This window comes from Erinaceus europaeus, chromosome 11, assembly GCF_950295315.1.
Source record: "Erinaceus europaeus chromosome 11, mEriEur2.1, whole genome shotgun sequence".
In the NCBI taxonomy this organism is placed as follows: Eukaryota; Metazoa; Chordata; class Mammalia; order Eulipotyphla; family Erinaceidae; genus Erinaceus; species Erinaceus europaeus.
The window spans coordinates 6971948-6992288 of NC_080172.1; the positions used below are offsets into that span (position 1 = coordinate 6971948).

The window sequence follows — 20341 nt, forward strand, 5'->3', positions numbered from 1 at the left end:
GTATCATAATTAAACCAGTAAGACAATATTATTTCCCTCCCACTGGAAAAGTATTAAAGTCTTAGTATTAAAATTTCCTCCTGAATTTCTACCATAAAAGAGAAATGCCAAGAAACACTAAAGGAAAACATAATTTAAAGATATTTGAATGATTTTAGGAGACTGAAAGCAATTAACACTAGTTCTTGGTCGTTGCCCTTTCCTTTTGGGATAAAGAACATAAGAATTATAGATGTGGGGAGTCGGGCGTTAGCGCAGCGGGTTAAGCACACGTGGCGCCGAGCACAAGCAGAAGGATCCCGGTTCAAGCCCCTGGCTCCCCACCTGCAGGGGAAGTGATGAAGCAGGTCTGCAGGTGTCTGTCTTTCTCTCCCCGTCTCTGTCTTCCCCTCCTCTCTCCATTTCTCTCTGTCCTATCCAACAATGACGACATTAATAACAACAACAACAATAATAACTACAACAATAAAACAACAAGGGCAACAAAAGGGAATAAATAAATAGAATTATATATGTGAAGATAGATTAAAGAATAATGTCAAAAGTGTTTTACTTGGATTAGGTTTGCTATGAATTATAATGTATTTCAATTTTTCTTATTTTTATGGTATTAAGAAATTTAAGTTCTTAAACCAAAACTTTACAATCATGCAATTCAAGTTGCATTTAAGCTTAATCAGATTACTATATATACACAATATTGTGACAGACACTTTAAAATTTCTTCTTGTTCCCTGTCTGTCATATACCATAAGAACTCTGTTGAAAATTATTCCATTATTATATATATAAAGTTTTGCAAAATAAACTGGACGAAAAATAAGTCATTCTTGGAATAAGCCATAAAATTAGTTGAATATTATAAAACAAATTTACACATTTGTAATTTAATTAAACTTATAATGTTAGACTAGCTACTAGTCTAACATTGTGCTTTTTTTTTTTTTTTTTGACTCCAGGGTTATTGCTGGGGCTCAGGGCCTGCACCATGAATCCACTGCCCCTGGAGGCCTTGTTTTTTCCTCATTGTTTTTGCTGTTAATTGTTTCTGCGGCTGCTGCTGTTGTTCAATAGGACAGAGAGAAACTGAGGGAGGAGGAGAAAAAGACAAGGCACTTCAGATCTGCTTCACCGCTTTTGAAAGGACCCTCCTGTAGGTGGGGAGCCGGGGGCTCCAACAGGAATTCTTGCGCTGGCCCCTGTGCGCTCGCTCTATGTGCACTTAACTAAGTGCAGTACCGCCCAGCCCCCTCTCTCTTTTTATTTTTTTTTAATGTGGTATTAAGAAATAAAGTCAGGGCTTCACACATTCACCATAACATTGAGCAGCCCTCCGGGCCCTTTTATTTTGTTTCTTTATTGAGAGAGTGAAAGACGGAAGACACCATCCATGGCGCTTCCTGCTGCTACCCATGATGCTTTCCTGTGGTACCTGAGCTGGAACTCAAGGCTGAGGGCGTGTTCAGGCACAAACTCTACTAGGTGAGGGATCACCCCTGGCCCTCTACTTCTATTGAATTCATTATAAATGTAATGAAAAGCTTGAAATTTACAAAATAAAAATTAAGGCTAATAAAGCAACTTTTTAAATAGGGTAACTGTACATAAGCTTTTTCAAACAATCCTGCCTCCCCCACCCCTCTGAATAAACATAGAAATACATCCTTTAAGGACACTTGCCAAAGGCAAGTAATACACATTTCTATGACAATAACCCTTTCTTACAGGGGCAGTATATACAGTCTTCTCAAGAGCACATGCAAGATTTTCCAAGACAGATCATATGTCGCAGCACAAGTTCTAAAAGATCTGAAAACCAGATCAAGTATTTTCCCAGCTGCAATAGAATAAAGGTAAAATCAGTAACAAAATGGTTCAACTTGTAGAAAAATTGGATTTGCCTACTTGAGTCTCAACCAGAGTGATGTTCTAGCTTCTCTCTCTGTCTTCTGTGGATCTCTCTCTCTCATATGTAGTGAACTAAATCCTTAAAAATAAAAATTACTAACAAAAGAAAAACTGTAAAGTTCAAAGATTTGTGGAAATTGAACAACAAATCACTCATTGGTCAAAGTCACATGGAATTAAGAAAAAACTTAAGAGAATGACATGAAAATACAACTTTTAAAAAAAAACACACATGGGGGGGCCAGGTGGTGGTGCACCTGGTTAACTGCACATATTACTATGTACAAGGACCCAGGTTCAAGCCCCTGGTCCCCACCGGCAGAAGGAAAGCTTCACAAGTGGTGAAGCAGGGCTGCAAGTGTCTCTCTGTCTCTCTATTTCCTCCTCTTTCTCTCTGTTTCTATCCAATAATAAATAAATATCTTTAAAAAATATAAGGATGCACCAAAAGTTATGCTAAGGAAAAATTTTGAAGTCATAAACATATGAAAAAAAAAAACAAAGATTTTTTTTAAATCAACAACCTAACCTTAAAACTTAGGTAAACTAGAGTGTCCATCAGCAGGTTGAATCCCAGGGAGTCTGAAGTCCTGGGTTTAGTCCCTGGCAGCACAGAGGTACACATCCACTGTGGAAACTACCAAAGGAAACTAAGGCACTGGAAAACCTAGGAAGTGCTGGAATTTCTCCCTCTCTCCTTGTCTGTGACCTCTTCCTTCCTCTCCTTTCCAGCCCCTTCCCTCACCACCACTCCCCCCATCCTCCACCCCCGCCTCGGGACAAAATTAATCGGGCTAGGAGGCAGCTAGGTAACACCGCACAGGTTCAGGACCCTCAGGTCATTTCCCAGCACAGTCAACAATTATAAACAAAGGAACTGGACAGCGAGTACACACAAGACCCAGTACAAGGACCTAGGCTATAATACTTAAAGCATACTGTTAACAAAAAACCAACTACACACGTAAATATCTCTAGTGCTATTATCATAGATAATCCAGCTTTTAATACATCCCATCTCTTCATATATACACAAATGTCCTTGGGGCTGGGGCGGTGAGAGTTCACTTGGTAAAGCGCCCTTATCACCATGTACAAGGACCTGGGTTCCAGCTCCTGCTCCCCACCTGAAGGGAGGAAACTTTATGGGTGCTCCCATCTCCCCTTCCCTCTCAATTTCTCTCTGCACTGTCAATAAAATAAATAAATAAAAATAAAGAGGAGAAAATACTCTCCAGCAGAAATGGACTTATTCATAGTGCTGGAACCGAGCCTCGGTAATAACCCTGAAGGCAATTTAAAAAAAGTCCTTAAGAAGTGACCACGGATGGGAAAGATTATTTGAAGTTTTTATTTTCTAGAAAACTTGTTATTTTGTCCCTCTTACTATCCATACAATATTGCGCATGCTGATACATAACACTGATATTTTTGAGCGAGAGACTATATCGTAACAACAACAACAACAACAAAAAAAAACCTGCACTGTTACCATAAACATCATTTAAATTCACATTCTGTAACAATTCATGCTTGATATTATGGGCTAGTACTATAAATTATTTCATTGCTAGAGTCTTGTTTTGTAATTTAGAAAAATTGGGTAAAACTAGAGGACCTCTATGAACCCTTCATAAGATAAAACTTTAAGCTGATTTTTCAGTGGAGGAAGAGAATTAGTTTAGTTAGTGGCTCATATGTGATTGTGAACCCAAAACTTGCGATGAGTTGAACTGTAATTTGCAGCTCAAGTTTCCTAGTGCACCCAAGGGCATGTCCATGGAGACGTTACATTTCATATACCTCTACAGTTTTGCAAATGCTTCTATTATGACAATTTCACATTTATCATGAAATCTGGAAACTTATCTCCTAAAGGAAGAATCAGGTTTTGAGTATAAGGTTCCTTGCAATACCTGAGTTGTCCTTAGCTAGAGGAATTCCAATGCTGTTTCTGAGTAAATTCTTATGATGATACATTAATTAGTTTCCAGGCAGGGGTAGACAGCATAATGGTTATGCAAAGAGACTCTCATGCCTGAGGCTCTGAAGTTCCAGGTTCAATCCCCTGCACCACCATAAACCAAAGCTGAGCAGTGCTCTGGCAAAAACAACCTAGATTCCTTCTCTGATTTAGACTGTGCAAAGGGCATAAAACTCTGAATGTCCACAGACATTGACTTGCATTCTCTACACCCTGAGATGCTATTCCTTTACTCACCTTATCTGTTAAGGCTGAAACTAAAATATTTGACTTGAAAAGTAATGAATTCTTCACAGATATTTTAGATGTACACAGTCTTTATTCCTAAGTAGAACAAGTAGACATGATCTGCATTTTACTAGTGGAAAAGATGGAGACTAAAACAAACTGCCAAGTGTTTAAATCTTTAGTCAGAGGAGTAGGGTTAAGTACACGTGGCACAAAGTGTAAGGACTGGTGTAATGATCCTGGTTCGAGCCCCCGACTCCCCATCTGCAAGCAAGTCCCTTCACAAGCGGTAAAGCAGGTCTGCAGGTGTCTGTCTTTCTCTTCCCCTCTCTGTCTTCCCCTTCCCTCTCTATTTCTCTCTGTCCTATCCAACAACAACGACATCTATAACAATAACAACTACAACAACAATAATAAACAAGGGCAACAAAAGGGAAAATAAATAAATATTTTAAAATTCTTTAAAAAAACTTTAGTCAGGTATCGCCTAATATTATTTTAAAAACTATCCCCTACATAAATCGAAGAAAAACAGAGGATTCTCAACGTGAAGATCCTCTGTCTTAAAGCACCGTTTCTCCTTCCATCCTAAGAACGGGAACTGAAATGGCTCAGGAAGCTGTCAATACTTTTATCAAACATAGAAAGCAAAATTGTCAGGAAAGTCTTCAAAGGTAAATAAATATGCCAGGTGAAGATACAATGCTAACATAACTACATAATCATTATATCAGTGGCCAAATCTATTACCACGCGAAAATTAAAGTTAATAGAGAAGGGGGGAAATTGAAGTAAATGTTTTTTTGTTTTCTAGAAGAGTAAGCCATAAATTCAAGTCTTAATAAATAAGACAGTTATTTCTCTTTCGTCCAAAATAGTCTGGCTACTCCAATCTACACTGAAGAAAATCATGTATTCATTGGCTTAAGCACACGTGGCGCAAAGCGCAAGGACCGGCGGAAGGATCCTGGTTCGAGCCTGCAGCTCCCCACCTGCAGGGAAGTCGCTTCACAGGCGGTGAAGCAGGTCTGCAGGTGTCTTTCTCTCCCCCTCTCTGTCTTCCCCTCCTCTCTCCATTTCTCTCTGTCCTATCCAACAACAATGACATCAGTAACAACAATAACTACAACAAGGGCACCAAAAGAGAATAAATAAATAAATAAATAAATAAATAAATAAATAAATATTTAAATATTTAAAAAGAGAAAATCATGTATTCATAAGTCTAAAGAGAATTTACATGAGTATGGATGTTTCTGCTCACTGCCTTGGGACATCCATATACACAAACCTGTATTATTCCTTAGAGTTCTTTTAAAAATGCAATCATTTAACAAATATGAAGGTCTCAATACTCCTGATTAGTAATAACATTTACTTCAAATGTAAGGATCTGTTAAAATCAAGCATCATCTATCCAACATTTATTTAATCTTCCTGTTATTTCTGTTTTACAGATCAAGGAACTGAGTCATGGAAAAAAGTTGGACAATTTGCCTCAGAGCCATAGAATTAGGGGCAGAGCTGCACTCGAGCTGCTTAAGTCTTAAGAGCATTGTGCCTCTCAGGTGAGGATGCTGATTATGGGCGGGCAAAACAGCTCAAGCAGTCTGAGCAGCATCAGCTACTACAAGTCTGAGGCAATACCCATCCTAGTGAAGACAGAGAGCCCTGCCTTATGCTACCTGAGATGCTGATCCTCCCACTCACTGAGTGATCCCAGGATAACGACCATCTCGCCCTACACAAAGTGGCTAGTGTGACCCATAGAGGCCTCCGTACAGGCTGGACTCAGAAGAGACAATACTCTGAATCTCATTTGTATCTTCTGCTAGAATTTGTCACTCACCATGCTCAAAAGGAAACTATGCAATTTTTATTAGGAACGGACTACTAAATTCTGCTTTTTTTTTTTCTCCTCTCCTCCCATGCTAAAGTTGAAATTCTCCTCCTCTCCAAGGCCTTGCTTCTCTCCTCTCTGGTTTTTATCCTGCAAGGTCTCTTTCCAGCACTTTCACCTCTGTCTTTTATCTGAATACTCAAACCATGTCTGCTTTCAAAATAAAAATATGGAGCTAAGAGCTAGATCAACTACCACCCAATTTACTATGTGCAAGGACCCGGGTTCAAGTCTTCCTGCCACCACATGGGAACACCAAGTAAACAGGTGTTCAAGTGCAGAGATGTGATGCTGTACTGTCTCTCTGTCTTTCACTATGTATCTGGGGAAGGGGAAGAGTCTGCATGGAATGGTGAAATCATACAGGCGGTCTTAATTTGTTGTTAATCTTGATACTACTTGCCTGTCACCACATATACTAACAATTCTCAATTCACACACAGTCGGGAAAAATGAACTAGAACAGCCCAAATCTCATCTGCTCTATTCCTACCGTTAGCTTCCTGATTATTTAACCGTTTGTTCTGCTTTAGATCTTAATGCTTTTCAGCCACCAATTTGCAGGTGCTACCATGACACCAACCTGACTTCCCTGGGCAGATGACCTCACCAATGTGTCCTGGAACCTCATCTACCCAGAGCCCTGCCCCACTAGAAAAAGAGAGAGGCAGGCCGGGAGTATGGATCCACCTGCTAATGCCCATGTCCAGCAGAGAAGCAATTACAGAAGCCAGAACTCCCACCTTTTGCAACCCATAATGATCCTGGATCCATACTCCCAGAGGGATAAAGAATAGGAAACCTTTCAATGGAGGGGATGGGATGCAGAACTCTGGCAGTGGAAATTGTGTAGAATTGTACCCTTCTTATCTTACAGTCTTGTCAATCAATATCATACATATATATATATATATATATATATATATATATATATATAGTTAGTTATAACAACAACAAAAAAATAAAGTGTTGTTGGGGACTGAACTTGGGACTTGAGAGTCTTAGGCATGAGTTATTTGCATAAGCACTGTGCTATCACCCTAGTCCATGAATGCACACTTTAAAAAAAATTTTTAATTAGCTTTATTTATTGGATAGAGACAGCCAGAAATCTCGAGAGGGAAGGAGGTGGTAGAGAAGGAGAAAGAATGACACAGAGACATCTGCAGTCCTGCTTCACCACTTGCAAAGCTTTCCTGCTGCAGGTGGGGACCGAGGCTCAAACCTGGGTCCTTACGCACTGTAACATGTGCGTTCAACCAGGTGAGCTGCCACCTGGCCCCATGTTTTTTTTTAAGTAGCAAATAAGAAGAATTTAGGTCTCGTCACTTTGAAATGCAACTAATAAAAACTGCCACATTCTCATGAAAAAATGTAAATTAATTAATTAAAACTAAGGTGTTTTTTATTACACTTGTTGAAGAATTTAATTTTCCCAGTGGGTGCCTTTCCTAATTACTCTGCACTATTGTCTCTTGCTGACCCTCCTTCCTCTCCTGTTACTTTACTGGAGAGTCCTCTTCCTTCACCCGCATTTAAATATTTACTTGCCCAGGGTTTCAATCCCAGAGCCTGCTCTGAGATACACTGGGAAATCCATTCACATTACACCTATCGTCACTCAGTGCTGACAAATCACAAACCTCATGGGTCAGTCTCAGAGGCACAAACTCCGAGCTCTCACTATGTGTTGGTCATCTCCATCTTAATGTGACGTCAGCGTCTCTAAATTGGATACAGACTATATTAGTGTTGTTTTTTTTTTCCTGAACTTGACATCTGATATGCAGGTGGATCTAAGTTATTGTCTGGGGAGACGATGCCATGGCTGGAAAAAGGACCTGAAAGCTGGATCAGGGACTTCCCTGGACAGATGACCCCACCAATGTGTCCTGGAGCCCCACTTCCCACCCCACAAGGGAAAGAGAGAGGCAGACTGGTAGTATGGATGGACCTGCCAACGCCCATGTTCAGCAGGGAAGCAATTACAGAAGCCAGACCTTCCACCTTCTGCATCCCACAATGACCTTGGGTCCATACTCCCAGAGGGGTAAAGAATAGGAAAGCTATCAGGGGAGGGGATGGGATAAGGAATTCTGGTGGTGGGAATTGTGTGGAGTTGTACCCCTCTTATCCTATGATTTTTGTCAGTGTTTCCTTTTTATAAATAAAAAATTATAAATAAATATAAATTGGATACAGGCAAACCAAACCACAGTCTCCTTTCTCTCTGTCCTATCCAACAACGAACAACATCAACAATGGCAATAATAATAACCACAAGGAGGCTACAACAAGGGCAACAAAAGGGGGAAAAAATGGTCTCCAGGAGCGGTGGATTCATGGTGCAGGCACTGAGCCCAGCAATAACCCTGGAGGAAAAAAAAAAAGTAATTCTATAGGGTATGGGAAAACAATGTAATGGTGGTACAAAAGACTTTAATGCCTCAGCCTCTGAGGTCCCAGGTTCAAGTTCCAGCCCCATAAGCCTGAGCTGAGCAGTGTTCTGGTCTCTCTCTCTGAGTCCATTCATTAAAATAAAATAAGAAATTAAATATCTTTAAAAATATTTAATAATGATTCTATAATAAGAAACTCTTAAAATCTCTGTTACCCCCTGAACCCAGGGACATATTCCATAAATGTTTTTTTATGCCGTTACTTTGTAGACCTACTTATGAACATACAAAATATAAAGGTAACAACAAGTAGAGAAACTAAATTCAATTCAAATAGTCAATAGTAAATAGTCAGATGTTTCCAGTCTGGATCTACATGTCATAAATCATACTATATCAAAGGAAAATCTGACTTCCAGATTACCATGTAAAATAAAAACAGAAAAGAAATAGTCTTCACCTCAGGAAGCGAGCACAATGAATCGTGTTTAACTGCAATGGACCGTTCTTCCAAATACAGAAACAACTTTGAGGCAAAGACTGCACCTGTTCCTGCCGTATTTATATGAGACAAACAAAGGAAACCCACAACCTCAACTGACCAAACGCGGTTCCACACGGGACTTCTAGTAAGTCATGTTTTCAGGGGAGAGAGCTCTAAAAGATAACGGCCTTAAATAACAGTACTGAGGAAGCAGAGTGCATGGCAAGAGAACAGATCTTTCGGCTTTTCTTTAAAAAAAGATGCTGAGAGATGAGGGTATATGGCACTGAGCAGGAAATACTTTAATTTCAAGAAATACAAGCACAACAATAACAAAGTTTAAGTCTAGCTTGTCCATGCAAATCCCTGGACCACCACTTGCGGCCTCTGAGAAGGCACATCTCTAGGTCTACTGTTACAAAAGTGAAGTTTAGGAGTTTTTGACATCGATAAGGGTTTCAATGCTGCCTGACAGTCTTTTGTGTGTTCCTAGTCAGCTCTCCTCTGAGTCCCTATAAAAGTATTTTAAACTTACTATAAATCACACTTCATTCTCCCCCGAGATTCACCAAAACCATTATCTACAGTATCCGTGGGTTTAGATGAGATCATGAAATGGGAGTAAAACATATCAGCGACATCGAGAGCCAGTTCCACCATGAAGGGCAGACCGGAAGGCAGTCATCTTCAAGCCAGAAAGAAAACTCTCACTGGGGAGTCAGGCGGTGGCGCAAAGGGTTAAGGGTTAAGCACAAAGCACAAGGACCTGCATAAGGATCCCGGTTCGAGCCCCCGGCTCCCCGCCTGCAGGGGAGTCGCTTCACAGGCAGTGAAGCAGGTCTGCAGGTGTCTGTCTTTCTCTTCTCCTCTCTGTCTTCCCCTCCTCTCTCCATTTCTCTCTGTCCTATCCAACAACGACAACATCAGCAACAACAACAATAATAACTACAACAATACAACAACAAGGGCAACAAAAGGAAATATATATATATATATAAAGAAAGCTCTCACTGGGTGGGGAAGACAGCATAATGGTCATGACCAAAGACTCATGTCTGACGCGCTGAGGTCCCAGGGTCAATCTCCCACATCATTGTAAGTCAGAGTTGGGGCGTCAGGGTGGCTAAGTGCACACATTATCATGCTCAAGGACCTGGGTTTCAGCCCATTTTCCACATACAAGGGGTAAGTTCCATGAGCAGTGAAGCAAGACTATAGATGTCTCTCTTTTTCTTTCCCTCTCTATCTCCTGTTCCCCTCTTAATTTCTTTTTTCTTATGTTTTTTGTTGTTGTTGATGTTGTTATTATTATTGTTGTTATTGCTGTCATTGTTGTTGGATAGGACAGAGAGAAATCGAGAGAGGAGAGGAAGACAGAGGGGGAGAGAAAGATAGATACCTACCGACCAGCTTCACCACTTGTAAAGTGGCTCCCTTACTGCTTCTTATGCCAGTCCTTTTTCTTTGTGCCACCAGCACTTAACCTGTTGCACTACCACCCAGCCTACTTCCCCTCTCAATTTTTATCTGTCCTATCAAATAAAAAGAAAGAAAGAAAGAAAGAAAGAAAGAAAGAAAGAAAGAAAGAAAGAAAAAGAAAAAGAAAAAAAGGGGAAAAATTGCTACTAGGAACAGGCACAAAGTCCCAATGATAACCTTGTAGAAAAAAAACATCAATCAATAAATTGATTAATCACCTTTTTAAAAGACCAAAAAGAAAGAGAAAGCTAGGTCTAACTAGAAACTTATCATTCTGGCTACTGATTCTGGACTTCTGGAACTGACAAACTACATAGCTATTGAAGTCTTCAATCTGTGGCACTTTATTACAGCAGTTGAAATAGACAAACAGGAATCATACTTGGGACAGAAGATTTCAATTACCAGTCTCAATTACAACTTGACTTAATAGTTTAAGTTAACAATAACGTTGTATTTAGGTTCTCTCTCTCTCTCTCTCTCTCTCTCTGTGTGTGTGTGTACTTTGCAGAAAACAACTGTAAAAATGAAGTACAATAAAAAAGAAGAATGAAATCACAAACAGTTATAATGTGGGCCTACTAAAACATATAATCAATTTAGTATAAATGAAGAAAAAGATACTTACCACCACCAAGAGTGTAAGAATCCTGGTGGCTCCCCCAATGTGATATTTTTTTCCCATCTTATCTAAAATAAATCAAAGAAATGTTAAATGCTTTCCTAGTATTTTTCTAACACATCTTATAATGCATTTTATCTGCAATTATCATACTTAGATTAGACGTAAAATGTTCATCATTTTCATAGTGTTCTCTAAGTTTTAGAAGTTTGGTCACTTTACATAATAATTGCCTGACAAGATAGTTAAGTGACATCATGCTTTTGAGAATTTGATTCCCAATATGAAGGAATTCCAGAAGGTATTTCAGGATAAAAGTCACATCGCAACTCCCACTGTCAGCATCAAGGAGAGCCATTTATCACCCAGTCCGCACCCACTAGTTCTCCAAGACTGTGTTGCTTCATCACCCACCCTTTTCCCTTCCATCATCTGCAAACTAAAAAACTATTATTCATCTGTAATGTTCACATCAATCTCAAGGCTCACTAACCCTACCACCTATTTCTATCAGAACATCTAATGTTTTCCATCTTTTTACATAAATACACAACCATGGGGCCAGGAAGATGAATAGCAGTTAGAGGTGAGAGAGAGAGAGAGAGAGAGAGAGAGAGAGAAAATGAGATACCGTTTTTTCCTTTTTCTTCTTTTTGATAGAGACAGGGAAACCAGAGAAAAAAAAAGAATGAAAGAAATGACAGCACTGAAGTTTTCTTCAATGTGGTGAGGGACAGGCTCAAACCTGGGTAGTTTTGCACATGGCAAAGCAGGACACGATCCAAGTGAGTTACTTTGATTGTCCATGTAAACTACGCATCTGTCTCTGTGTGTACATATATATATATAGTGTGTGTGTGTATTTGTGTGTGTATAGATATATATGTGTGTGTGTGTGTGTGTGTGTGTGTGTGTATGCACTTAGTGAGGCATTGCTTGTTATTGCAAAAAGGTGGCTATCTTCCTCTATTCCTCCTTTCTCAATTTCTCTCTGTAAAACAGAAAAGGAAAAGAAAAAATAAAGACCACCAGGAACAGTGGATTTGTAGTGCCAGCACCAAGCCCCAGGGATAATCCTGGTTGGAAAGAAAGAAAAAAGATGATACCCAAACAAATGTCCAATGGAATACTATTCAGCAATGGAATACTATTCAGCAATGGAATACTATTCAGCAATGGAATACTATTCAGCAATCAAATCAAAAAATCATATTGTGTGGCCAGGTGGCGCACCTGGTTGAGCACACACGTTACATGGTGCAAGGAGCCGGGTTCAAGCCCCTTGGCTCCCACCTACAGTGGAGAAGCTTGACAAGTGGTGAAGCAGGGCTGCGGGTGTCTCTCTCCCTCTCTAGCTCCCCCTTCCCTCTCAGTTTCTCACTGTCTCTATCCAATAACAAATACAGAAAAGAAGGCCACAATGCGTAATGTTGAAAATACTCCAGTTATCCCCCAGTCTTCAGTAACGATCTTTCATACACAAGATCAATGAGTTAGTAAAACTTTGAAGCTAAGAGAGAAAGAGAAAACATCACTCAAATAAATGGTATCAGCTAAAAGATGTGAAACTATAGGCCTGCAAAATAGTTCCTTGCATGGTGTGCTTGCTATGTCCTGCACATGACCCTGGTTCAAAGCCAGGTCCTACTGTACTGAAGGAAGCTGTGGTATTGCTCTTTCTTTTTTTTTTAATTCTTTTTTTTAAATATTTATTTATTTTTAATTTTTTTTGTTAATATTTATTTCTTTTTGCTGCCCTTGTTTTATTGTTATTGTTATTAATGTTGATGTTGAATAGGATAGAGAAAAATGGAGAGAGGAGGGGAAGACAGAGAGGGGGAGAGAAAGACAGACACCTGCAGACCTGCTTCACTGCCTGTGAAGCGACTCCCCTGCAGGTGGGGAGCCGGGGTCTCGAACCGGGATCCTTATGCCGGTCCTTGCGCTTTGCGCCACCTGCGCTTAACCCACTGTGCTACCGCCCGACTCCCCTTTTTTTTTAATTCTTTATTGGGAGATTAATGTTTTAGAGTCAACAAACAGTAGGTATTTCTCTTTCTAGATGGAAAACAATGACTGGAAGTGGTGAAGCCTCAGTCTCTTGCTGCCTGTCTCTGATTCACACACACACACACACACACACACACACACACACACACACACACACGGTTATAAAATTTAGAACAAGAAATTACAGTAAGAGAACACTAAGCCCCCACCATTTCCCTGCAGTGCCATCCAAAGATACAAACATGGGCCTGAATCAAGCCCATAAACTGTTGGATAATAGTAGAGATTAGAGCGAGAATGTTTTGGCTGACAATGTAACCACAGAATGTACAATATGTGTGGGTCATACAAGTGATACATATGGATACATATGGATATATAACCTTGGGATATCTCAAGCTCCTTTGATCAGTTTTCATCAAGTCCTTAACTACATCAAAATAAAGAATTTAAATCTTTATCAGCTTTTAATTTCTCTTCAATATACTGTTGACTGGCAATTAAGAATATACAAGTATTAAGGGCAGCCTTTTTTGCTAAGTCATGACCTTTATAATATCCAGTGGTGAAGATCACTGAGAAAAGCCATAAACCACAGTCTTCTAATTAATGACATACTTTACATTTTAAAATCAAATTTTACTAAATGTTCCTTGCAGAGTGAACTGAGTTCTGACACGTTCTGAACAAACTTCTGGACTTCTCATTTACAAAAAACTACCTATTTACATAGACTAATGAATTAGATAAAAGATTTGGAGACCTGAATGTTTCTTTGGGAAGCAAGAAGGAATAAAAGTATTTTTTTTTTAAATTAAATTAACTCAACATATTCAACATATGTTCGTTTCAATGAAGTCAAAAGTTTTAATTACTAATGCCTGTTCACCCTGACTCTTTAAATTCCAGCATATATTTCAATTCTTGATTTGACTGACTACATACAGTTCAAGTGCTCAGAAAGTTATATATGACCTCATACCAGACAACACAGATACAGAGGAAGAGCCAGGAGCTTTAGAATTAAAAACATGGACCTACTCTTTCAATTCTAGTTCCATAACTGTCAATTAGTCATATAAGCTATCTTAGCCCTGTTGTTCTTACCAGAAAAATAGCGATGATACAAGCTATCTTACAAATTTCTTATAAGAATTAGAGATGGTATATTTAAAACAACTTAATACAGTGTGTTTGCAATCTAGTAGAATTCAAATCCTCATCATTTTATAAATTGGAAAATAAAAGAACCATTGTAGGTAGTATAAATCCAAACCTTAGAAAAATGTGAAGGAGACAAATTTAGAAGAAGACTAAGAAAGGGATAAGATGACCAAAATTTCATCAAGTCACTAGATCTCATACAGGAAGAAATGTTTTTAAACACTGTAAACAAAGCTAAAATAGGATATTGCTAAAACAGGAGAGGTGATGGTATTTCTCTCTTTTTTTAAAGCACAAATAATGTTTTCTTTTATGTCCACTTTATTTTGTGTGTGGGGGGAAGTTAATGGTTTATAGTACAATTGTTGACACAGCAAATTTGTGTCTTAATTATTCTTGTTAAGGCTATACTAGCTTCCAGTCCAATGGGGGAAATGGCTAGAAAGTTGAAACGGTCACTAGAAATGGCACAAGGGACACTCAAGATGAGTATACGGTTTATAGCCCATATTCTGCATCCTGCTAGCTGAACGTTTACTACCTAGAATACAGTCAAGCCTTTCAGGTAATCATTGTACTCTCTTATTCACAAATACAAAATATAAAATACAGTGCAGAAAATATGAAGAACATACCTCTGATAAAAATGTCTGGGCCGATTTCTGAGCTCCTACATGGAGCAGATATTCATATACGTAGAGTGCTAACCTGGAAAATGAATAAAGTATTTATTGAGAAGGTCATGTTTACAATTAATTTTTAAATAATACAACTTTTTCATTACAAAAATACTTTACACACTAACAGTGACAGAAAATCTGATCTTTCCATATCCATATGTGTGTGTGTGTGTATATATATATATGTTGAGAAAATACTTAAACTTAATTAAATCTACACACACACACACACACACAAAGACAAATATGCCTTTGTAGTAAACTGTCTCTACGGCTGTGAGGATCATGTTGGTTATCAGTGAGAGAGTGCACCACAGAACTTTGGTGGTGGGTAGAACTATAGACTCTGTATTCCTCTAATTTTGTAAGCCACTACTTCTTCTTCTAGCGTTTGCCCTTCTTCCGTAGCCAGTCAACAGCGTCAGGTTGAGCCTGATGTAAAGTTTCGAGCCACTACTAATCACAAATAAAAAGACCGCTTGAAAAAACACATGTGCCTATCACTCTGAGGAAGCATTTAAATACAGAGTTTGTATAGCATCACACCATCATCACCACATTCCCTTTACTATCGCTAAAATAATTAATACTATATACCAAATAGGAATAATTCCCTTAGGCTTCTTTAAGGTTTAATTCTTAACTTTCTTTAGTGGTCTTAATGAATTAATTCATTGAATCTTTCCAACAATTTAACATCCTCTTATTTTGGAGGTTGGGGATGAGTGTTAGCATAAGCTCTAGCAATGTGTCTATCTTTGTGGCAAAATCGGTGTTGAATGTCCACTTTAATACTTGTTCAGCTACCTTTCTTAGTTTTTAGGTTTAGCTATTAAACCAATAAAATATTGGTGTATAAGATATTCAACTTAACAGCATGAAAGCATTCAGAAAACTTAAAGATAGCAGATCATATTAAGTATTTGGAGACGTACAGTTTAAAAGTTAACAAAATTACATAAAAAAAATCTACCACTCATGTACAGAATATTAAGAATACAGTATCACATCCTTATTCGCATTATCTTGTGGAGTCAGAATTTTTAAAGCTACACCATGTGGCTCAATTTCAGTTGAGCTGTTAACAAAATATTATTCATAAACCCAAATTAGTCTGAGGCAGTATTTTTAATGATATCTTGGACACATGCCCAGATAGCTCACAACAGTTCAGCTTCCCCTACTCCATATTTACCAATATTGAGCCAGGTTTACAGTAAATAAAACAACGTAACAATAACCACAGTTCTGTACAGCTAAACTACTTCTCTTGCCAAGTGAAGTTTTGATTGTTAAAGATTGATGGCATTTGCAGAACTGAGACGTCTTCACTTTCATGAAAACACATCATGCATTTGTCACAGAAGAAGAAAGCCTATATACACATTTAGTTACTCTGCCCACTGTTGGCAAACACTTAAAACAAAACTTATCCTATAGTTACGAAGCAGCATGCAAGAGGAGACCTCGCTTACTGTTATTCCTAGGTGAAAAGTAAGGACTCACGGAGTCTGTGTATGTAAATCATAAATAGCTCCTAACCTCTTCAAATTGAATGGCACTCCCTAGTTTAGCGCTTCTCAACTGATTTTTTTTTTTTTTTTTACCCTAACAGATGTGACATTCCCCTTCCAGTAACAAATCTGTGTGTGGCTCATTTCCCTGTGCAATCATGGTTCATCTTCATACTGCAGGAGTTAGAATATTCCCATAGTCCCAAATAAACCAAACAGCCCTGCCAGTGCCCCGTATCACCCATCATGCCGGCACAAAGACTGCTGACCCTCTGACACTAACACATGAACTCACTGACCAACCAGGACTACAAATTTCATCTCAAAAAGATGAAATGTTTATAAATTTTCCAGTGGAGCCTCCAAGCTGCCCGCCAGTGACAATGTTGCCCTATTGGCTAACTAAAAAGAAACATTAGTCTCAGGTAAATCCTAGTAGATTGTAAGACTGGGGGCCTACAGTTAAATCAGAGGTTCAGACTGAAAAAGAAATACTGGCCTATGTTTAAGGCTGAGACCTAAGTGTGTTCTAACAAGCGAAGGGAAGTTGGAAAGGAGAGGCAACCAGTAAAGCAAAGGCCTTATGCTGGACCCTAAAACACACACGCACACACGCACACTCTCACACACACACACACACACACACACGTCAGAGTACAGCTGCTGCTGCTGTGACCTCCTATGAGGTCCCATATCTTAGGATTAATCAAGTCATCTCCTTGTCATCTCTGTGTAGTATTAAAAGGACTAAGTTGGGGAGTTGGGTGGTAGCGCAGCGGGTTAAGCGCACGTGGCGCAAAGCGCAAGGACCTGAGTAAGAATCCGGGTTCCAGCCCCCGGCTCCCCACCTGCAGGGGAGTCACTTCACAGGCAGTGAAGCAGGTCTGCAGGTGTCTGTCTTTCTCTCCTCCTCCTCTCTCCATTTCTCTCTGTCCTATCCAGCAATGACGACATCAACAACAACAATAATAACTACAATAATAAAAACAACAAGGACAACTAAAGGGAATAAATAAATAAATACTTAAAATAAATAAATAAAATCTTTAAAAAATGATAATGAATAGATAAAGTAGGAAATGCAATTAGTGGGATGACAAAAGGCTTAATGACCTGCCCAAATATGAAGAGCTTAATTTTAAATAAATTATGTAAATCAGATATTAAACATAAACAATATATGTGTTCAGTGAGCATATCTGTCACTAAGAGTCTATTTACAACAAACTTTCAACAAAACTAGTAAGTGAAAGGACTTGCATTCTAACAAAGGAGTAAAGACTTTACGTAACTTACATCTAGCTACTAATTAGAGATTAAATTTCTCCCTCTGAAGGGAACAGTTGAAAATAAGGGATTTTAGAAAAAAATTAAAAAATAAAAAGTTTCTAAGGCTGTCAGGTTCCAAACAAGTTCTTCAAGCTGTACACTGAGGAATGGTGATTAGTGTCTAAAATGTCTTAACTCCTCTCTAAGTAGATATATATGTACATGTGTCAATATCTCTTTCATAAAACTTTTCATTGTCACCAGGGTTATCAATGAGACTCAGTGCCACCACTCCTGGAGCCCAGTTTGTCTCTCCTTTTTCTTTTTCTTCTTTTTCTTTCTATTTTCTTTGATAAGACAAAGAGAATTTGAGAGGAGAGTGGGAAATAGAGAAAAATAGACACCTGCAGACCTGCTTGACTGCAGGTGAGGGATGGAGTTAAAGCCCTGGTCTTTACACATGATAACATTCATGTACACGCAACCCAGTGCACCACCACCCGGCCTCCACATGCCAATTACACGCATACACACACACACCACATGTCATGCCTATACAAAAGTCATTATTCACTAAAGTAAGATAACAAAGTTGGTCTAAGTTTTAAAGTCTACATTTATAGAATAATTACAGTGGGTATAACTTAATATCGGAGAACATTTTTTAAATCTGTGGACAGAACTCATAGAACTCATCAAAAGTTTACATTATACATGCTAGTTACAGTACAACTTAACATTTAAAAATTTCTCCAGGTGGTGTATTGTACCAATGAAAAGGACTTGGGGAGGGGAGGGGTAGGAGAGGGTGGAGGGTTCAGCTCTGGAAGCATAATGGTGGAGGAGGACCTGGGTAGGGGTTAAAGTGTTATCCAGAAAACTGAGTAGTGTTGCAAATGTGCCAACTGCTGTATTTTTCTGTCAACTATAAACCATTAATATGTGTTATGAGTAAAGTTATTGGCTAAGAGTCTATACAGTGAAAAGTCACTGTCCACCAGCCTGATAATAATACCCTATGTCTACATTTCACACTTAAATCTGCCTACATATTAAAGAGCTTTGTTTGCTGGGACTTCAACATTCAAAACCTGTTTTGTTTTGTTTTGTTTTTAAGACAGAGACAGACAGAGGAAAAGAGCGCAGACGCCACACCTAACCTCCCTCCAGCACCATCAGAGATGTGCTCAGCCCGCACCACGCACGTGACAGAGCAGGTTCCTTGCGGATGGAGAGCCATCGCAGACCTAAAGAGCCTCTCTTTTCACATCATAACCAGTGGAGCCTTGCTCCAATGTTCGCTTCTTCCTCACTTTCTCTCACACACACAGACACACACAATAGTCTATCTCTAGGGAACGACCTTTTTTTAACATTTCAAAAAGATACACTGTTGAAAATGAGAAGGACCATTTAATATGAGGAAACATACACCCACCATGGATTCTTGTGATAAATGAGTTTGCTAGCACTTTGCCATCCTGATACATTTTTCCAGAGAATAAGAATGGAATACAAACCCATGAAATGAATGAATCACGTGTGTTAGTTGCAAATCTTGGCTAATTTACTATATGTACAAAGATGGGAGACAAGACAAAGTAGATTAATAGCATGGAGGGGGGGGAGGAGGGGAGCCACGAGGTGGTGCACCTGGTTAAGTGCACACATTATAGCATGCAAGGATGCAGGTTCAAGTCCCTGGTCCCCACCTGCAGGGGGGGAGCATCATGAGTGGTGAAGCAGGGCTGCAGGTGTCTCTCTGTCTCTTTCCCTATCTCCTCCTCCCCCCATTTCTATATCTCTCTGTCTCTATCCAGTAATAAATAAATTAAATTTTTTTTTAAAAAAAAGGTGCTCCTAGGCTAGACTACAGCTCATCCAGTAGGGTTTGTGTATTGCCACTCAGACAGACCAGGTTTGAGGCCCGGCGCCACACAGGAGGGTCATGGCACCAGGGGAGGCTCTATGGTGTCTCTCACTATCTACTCTATCTGAAAATAAAACTATTTACTAAGTAAGTCAGCCAGGAATGGTAAAATTAACACATGTGTGAGGCCCTAGTGGCATGAGAGAAAAGAAAAGGAAAAAAAAAGATTCCTAATTTAACATTTATTATAATGTACTTTAGTGCCTGCATTATGAACACACTGCACCTGTGGCCATTTTTTTCTTCTTTTTTGATAGGACAGGGAGAAATTGAGAGGTGAGGGGAAGACAGAGAGATGACAGAAAGACAGACAACTGCAAATCTGCTTTACTGCTTGTGAAGCAACCCCCTGCAGGTGGGGAGCTGGGGCAACGGCATCCTTGTACAGGTCCTTGCGTTTCGTACTATCTACTATATGCACTTAACCGGGTATGCCACCACCCAGCCCCTTTCTTTTTCTCTAGAACTGAAAACAGTAAGTGTCCAATAAATATTTTAATGAATACTTCCTTGAAGTCATGGATAAGACAATTCCAGAAACCTTCCCCCCTTCTATCTAAAGCTTTCAAAGAAGAATACTGTCATAAGTACCTATTTTAGCAGTAACACCTTCTCAGTATCCTTAAGATTTAGCCTCTCAATCAAATGTCATAGTATTTAACAACATAAATATTACCGGACTATTCCTTCATTCAGATCCCTAATCCATATATGCAAGGGGTAATTCTTTTTTTTATTTTTTATTTATAAAAAGGAAACATTGACTAAAC

The 20341-nt window shown here is 39.1% G+C and overlaps 1 protein-coding gene across 11 annotated transcripts in view; it reads right to left on the bottom strand.

Moving 5' to 3' along the window:
- The window catches only part of SSBP2 (single stranded DNA binding protein 2), a 277264-nt gene that overhangs the window by 164774 nt on the left and 92149 nt on the right, over positions 1-20341 (bottom strand). For all 11 annotated transcript variants that reach the window (XM_016186253.2, XM_007518762.3, XM_060201115.1 and 8 more), the window contains exons 2-3: positions 14814-14886; positions 11011-11072 (exon numbers count right to left, since the gene is read on the bottom strand). In XM_016186253.2, coding sequence (XP_016041739.1) covers positions 11011-11072; positions 14814-14886 — 135 coding nt within the window. The remainder of the gene's footprint in view (positions 1-11010; positions 11073-14813; positions 14887-20341) is intronic.